Source organism: Terrapene carolina, unplaced genomic scaffold (genome assembly GCF_002925995.2).
Source record: "Terrapene carolina triunguis isolate 2854851 unplaced genomic scaffold, T_m_triunguis-2.0 Scaffold665, whole genome shotgun sequence".
Lineage (NCBI taxonomy): Eukaryota > Metazoa > Chordata > Testudines > Emydidae > Terrapene > Terrapene triunguis.
In genome coordinates this window covers 662,477-668,406 of record NW_020665016.1, presented here as the reverse complement: position 1 = coordinate 668,406, position 5,930 = coordinate 662,477, and the positions used below count along the sequence as shown (strand labels likewise).

General features: G+C 53.9%; 1 protein-coding gene across 1 annotated transcript; it reads right to left on the bottom strand.

Moving 5' to 3' along the window:
- Positions 1–3,696: 3,696 nt before the first annotated feature.
- LOC112107981 (olfactory receptor 10G6-like) lies at positions 3,697–4,638 on the bottom strand. The gene has a single exon (XM_024201927.1). It carries the CDS (start codon positions 4,633–4,635, stop codon positions 3,697–3,699), a length of 939 nt encoding a protein of 312 aa, XP_024057695.1. The 5' UTR covers positions 4,636–4,638.
- Between the last annotated feature and the right edge of the window lie 1,292 nt (positions 4,639–5,930).

Genomic DNA, 5,930 nt, shown 5'->3' with positions numbered 1-5,930 from the left:
TCGGTCTCTCCTGTTCTCTGCCTGTGGATTTAATCCTTGGTCTAATTTCATGTGTTGGCTTCAGTGGGAGGATGCTGGGTGGGGTTGGTGGCCTGTGAGATACAGATGGGCAGACTGGCTGTGCTGATGGTCCCGTCTGTCCGTAAACTCTATGGCATTCTACAAAAATTCCAGAAGCCTCCATTTTATGTCCCCATCTGCCTGGACCGCATGTTACTGCAGGGTTGTATATATAGAGAGAGGTGTGTGTGTGTGTGTGTGTGTGTGAGAGAGAGAGAGAGAGAGAGAGAGAGATTCGGTTTCAAGTTGTTTCAGTGTTTCCCCATTAACTCTAATGGGCCCCTGTGATAAATGAGGAGGAGTGTCACCCTTGTGTAACTCCCCAACCATTCAGTTAGGTATAAAGTCCTTTTTAGTAGCTGTTCTCTAATTGCCTTACCTGTAAAGGGTTAAGAGACGCTTAACATGAGTTGGCACCTGACCAGGGGAACCAATAGGGAAGCTGTATCCTTTCAAATTGGGAAAAACTGCTGGGTGTAGACAAGGCAGCAACATGCTATAAGGTTTGGGCCAGGTATAAAAATCGTCAGCATCATACCTAGAAACTACTCCTTGGAAACCACAGATATGTAAGTAGATCAGGAATGTCTAGTTAGATGTGTCAAGTATCAGAGGGGTAGCCGTGTTAGTCTGGATCTGTAAAAAGCAACAGAGAGTCCTGTGGCACCTTTAAGACTAACAGATGTATTGGAGCATAAGCTTTCGTGGGTGAATGCCCACTTCGTCGGATGCATGCGCCCACGAAACCTTATGCTTCAATACATCTGTTAGTCTTAAAGGTGCCACAGGACTCTCTGTTGCTTTTTAGTTAGACGTGATTAGATTTAATTCTTCATTTTGGGCTTGTGGATTCCTCTGTGCTAACCCCAGGTGCTTTTGATTTGCTTGTAACCTTTAAACTGGACCCCAATAAAGTCATTTTTGGTGTTCAATCCCTAACAGCCTGAGTTTTCAGATGTGGTTTCTTTCTTTTTTCATTAAAATTTACCTTTAAGAACATGATTAGATTTCGGTCTTAGGAGGTAAAGAGGCTGTGCCTAGGTTAATCAGCTGATACAACAGCTGAGCTTCCCCTTTCTTCTGTTTTCTTTGTCGGCTGCCCTGAGGGAGGGGTGGAAAAGCCGAGGGGCCTCAGGAAAAAAATCTTTCCAAGTGAGGTTTTTTCTGGATTGGTTTAGCAGATCGACACTCACCGGCACAGTGCCTCCTGCTGGTTACCTCAGGAATTAGCTCGATTCCAGCACCAAGCGCCCCTGCTGACCTGTGTCTCTCCTGCCTCAGGACCCCCGTGTCCCTCCCAGACCCCAGTGCCCCTTACCTAATGGTTCTGCCCCCAGCAATACCCCCACACTCTGGGTCTCCCCTTCCAGGGGAACCCCCAACCCTCTATACCCACCTTGCCTCAGTGGCTACTGCCAGTCATCATGTAGCCCCCACTCCCTGGGGCAGACTGCAATCTGTAATGGCCACTCATCAGTGGCAAAGGGGTTGGACCTACTGCCTCTGCCTCTCCCCGGGCTGCATCTCTGGGGCCCCAGTGCCTCCTTAGACCTTTAACAAGGCCTCAGCCTGGGGAGTTGCAAGGCTGGAGCTCCCCAGTTCCTCTTGCCTTTCCCCAGCACTGCTCTGCATCAGGTACCCTCTGTTCCCAGGCAGCTAGGCCCTTCTCCCTCCAAGGCTGGAGAGTGACTCTCTGCCTTCTCTTTTATAGGGCCCAACCTGGCCCTGATTGGCTGCCTCCCAGTCTTTTCTTCTTGGCTCTCAGCCCCAGCCCTCTCCAAGGGCTAGCCTTTAACCCTTTCAGGGCCGGAGCGGGGTGACCGCCCTGCTACAATTGGCAAAAGGCAGTTTTTCACTTGGATGGTGGCAGCATTACCAGCCTGGCATGGCAAGTATTAATTTTTGGAGTCCATGAGGGCCCCCACTTCTGCACTCAAAGTGCCAGAGTGAAGAATCAGCCTTAACAGCCCCCATTGTCTTTTTCTGGCTTGGGTTGTGTTGTGTACACAACAGGCTTGGGAGGACCCCCCGCTCCTCGCTGTGAGGAGTTGGGATTTGTAGTACCAGTCATGAGCATAAGACAGAGTTTCATAACCACAGTCTGTATTCATACCTCAGCTTGACCATCGAGTTCAGACCACTACAAGCTTTCATACAAGACCTTACCTGGTATACGTTTTTGCACAATGACATTGCATGCAACCAGTTGATTCAATTGCCTATTTGGGGGGTTCAGACCCCCTGTCATCCCGTTAGGTGTCTGGACCCTCCAGTCCCCTCCCCACCCCACTCTTACCCTTAGACCCCACTCCCCTTCCAGCTGTAGGGATAGATTATAGGAGGATTCCCAGCCCCTCCCCGCCCCCGATCTAACCTGCTAAACCCCACTACCTTCTCACAGCATCAAGTACAACGAGGGTTGCCAACCCTCCCGGTTTGACTGGGAGTCTCCCGGAATTGGGCTCTATCTCCCCAATAAAGCCAATCTGGGAGATTTTAGGCCACTAAAAGTCCAGTGGCATATAGGAGCTAAGGCAGGCTCCCTGCCTGCCCTGGCTCTGTGTGGCTCCTGGAAGTGGCAATATGTCTGGTTCCTAGGTGTAGGGGTGGCCAGGGCCAGGGGGTCTCTGCACGCTGCCCCCACACCCTGCCCCAAGTGCCAACTCTTCAGCTCTCATTGGCTGGAAACAGGGAACTGCAGGCAATGGGAGCTGCAGGGGCAGCTCCTGAAGGCATGAGCAGTGTGCAGAGCCCTCCTGGCCCCCCGCCCAGCAGCCACAGGGATGTGCTCTTTTCTCCTGGGAGTCATGCCGAGCCAGGACCATCAGGGAGCCTGCCTTAACTCCTCTGTGCCGGTGACCGGGAGCTGCCCAAGGTAAGCACTGCCTGGCGCCCGCACCCCTCAATCCCTCCTGTGCTCCAAGCCCCTGCCCCAGCCCCAAGCCCCCTCCTGCACCCCTAACCCCTCATCCCTGTCCTCACCCCAGAGCCTGCAACCCCAGCCAGAGCCCTCACCTCCCCTGCACCCCAACCCCCTGCCCCAGCCCCTTCCCACACACCTAACCCCTCAACCCCACCCCCCAGCCCAGAGCCCACACCCCAACCCCCTGCCCCAGCCTCATAAAAGTGGGTGAGGGTTAGGGAGCATGAGCGATGGAGGGAGGGGGGATGGAGTGAGCGGGAGCAGGGCCTCGGAGAAGGAGCGAGATGGGGCATGGCCTTGGGGAAGGGGCAGTGGGCAGGGCAAGGGTGTTTGGGTTTCTGTGATTAGACAGTTGGCAACCCAAACTACAACCCAGGAGTCCTCCCCTCCAGTCCCTTCTTCTCTAACCATTCCACAATTGGAACAAATGTTTGCAGAGGTAGGAAGAGAACGCAAGAATCCAGGCTTTAATCATGAGGCCCCATTCCCATCCCTGAGCTGGGAACAGATCCCAAGATTCCTGACTCCCCAGCCCTCCTGCTGCAAGCACAGTAACCTGCTCCTTTCCCAGAGTCAGGGGCATAAATCTAAAATCTGAACTTTCAGCTGTTTCTACTCCAAGCCACTGACCCCAGCTCCTCCACAGAACAGAGGCGGCCAAGTCCCTCTCTCCCTGGCCAGTTCTCAGGCAGCTCCTGCTGGAAGCAGGATAATCATAGCTCAGAGCCCGGCAGTTTCCTGCCCCCCAGTCTCATCAGGGCATTCTTCATCTCCTTGTTCCTCAGCGTGTAGATGAGGGGGTTGAGGAGCGGGGTCACCGTGGTGTAGAATACAGCCACCACACCATCCAATGGGTGCCAGGATCCTGGCCTCAGGTAGATGAAGAACCCGGGCACATAGTAGGTCACCACCATGGTGACATGAGCCATGCAGGTGGAGAAAGCCCGGCGCCTGCCCTCGGCCGAATGGATCCTCAGGATGGCTGAGATGATGTAGACATAGGACATCAAGATCAGAAGGAAGCATGTGAAGGCCAGGAAGCCGATGTCCACAAATGTCACCAGCTCGTTGAGTGCCGTGTCCCCGCAGGCCAGCTTCAGAACAGCCGGGATATCACAGAAGATATATCTCACCCTGTTCTCTTGGCCATAGGGCAGCTGGAAGTTCAGCGCGGTCTGTATGGTGGAGTGCAGGGAGCCCCCTAACCAGGTCACTACTGCCAGGCAGAGGCAGGCTCTGTGGTTCATAATGATGCTGTAGTGCAGTGGCTTGCAGATGGCCAGGAAGCGGTCATAGACCATAACCGTGTAGAGGAAGCACTCGGTGCAGCCAAGGAAGTGGAAGAAGAAGAGCTGGGCCACGCAGCCCTGGAAGGAGATGGCCCTGCAGCCCGGCAGCAAGCCAGCCACCACCTTGGGCACCACCACCGAGGAGACCGTCATGTCCAGGAAGGACAAGTGGCAGAGGAACCAGTACATGGGCTTGTGCAGCCGGCGCTCCCGGGCCACCACCAGCAATATGAGCAGGTTCCCACACAGCGTCAACAGGTAGATGATGAGGAAGAAGAGGAACAAGGGAATGCGCAGCTCTGGGGGATATGGGAGCCCCACCAGGATGAAATGGGTCAGCTGGGATCGGTTCCCACACTCCATTTACTCGGTCTGTGTCCCTGAAGGTGAACCCAGGTGTTAATGATTAATGAGCAGAGAAGAAATGGATTATCTTTGCAGGGGCATTTGGGACAAGATTCATTCCTGTGCCAGGGGAAGAATCGAGCCCAGAAGCCCTGACTCCCAGTCTCTCCTTCTCTGCTCTACCCTACTAGACCCTGCTCATCTCCAAGAGCTGGGACCTTAACTCTGGAGTCCTGGCAACCAACCCCCCTTGCTCTAACCCTCTGGAACCCACTTACCTCCCAGAGCTGGAAATACAACCCAGGAGACCTGACTCACATCCCCTACCCACCCCTTACCTCTCACTCACCATCCAGAGCTGTGAAAATAATCCAGGAGCCCCACCCCACCCCCAATCTTACCCACTGGACCCCATTCACTTCCCAGGGCTGGGGATACAACCCTACAACCCAAGAGTCCAGATCCTAGTGTCCCCTCCCCATCTTCTAACCCCCTGCAGCCCACACTTGACAAGAGGAAATCCTTCTAAAACCATGACCTGAGGACTTTGGTGTCTAGTCCTCATGCTGGTCCCACTGCGCAGGTGTGGATTTCAACCAGGGTGCTCCACAGATCAGAAGGGGATAAAACTTCCCACTTTGGGGAAAAACTCAACTTCTAAGTGACCTGGGATAGGGAAAAAACCTCTCTGGAATGTCAATACTGAAACTGCCCCCTGCAGAGGTTTTTGCACCTTCCCCTGATGTTGCCAGTTCAGGCCACCATCAAGGAGCAAGTGACTGTTCCGTGGCATGAAGGACTCACTTGCCATGGGAAATGGGAATTTTCAACAGCTAGGGACCTGGTCCTGTAGCGAGGAAGAGCAGCAGAGAGACTGAAACAGGTGACAGACCAGTCCTGCAGCTGCCCCTCTGGATACAGTTACCTGGAGTGTGTTGCGGCTGGGATGCATGACTTGGTCTTCAAGCAGGTCCTATTTGCTCTCTTCCATGCTCTGAGATCTCCCTTAAATCCCTCCAATCAAACATTTCACACAGGAGGTGGTTTTGGCTCCAATGTGATGCCAGCCCCAAACAGGCAGGGACTCGGGGTAAACGTCCCTTATGGGAGATCATCCCGGAGTTGCCGGCTGCAGAGTCCGTGAACTTGCCTCTCACGGTGGGAGACTGAGCTGGGTGGGTCCCAGTGCTGATCTCCGTTTCTATGCATCGTTGCTCCACTCTGTTAAATTTTGCCTTCAGCTCTGGTGTGTCCTTTCTCTCTGCAGCTTCTTTTAACCTGGCGTCCCTCTTGCACTAGTCTCTGTGCTCTTG

Bases quoted from the DNA above. Each gene is read 5' to 3' on its own strand.
- LOC112107981 (XM_024201927.1), bottom strand. From the start codon at position 4,635: ATGGAGTGTGGGAACCGATCCCAGCTGACCCATTTCATCCTGGTGGGG.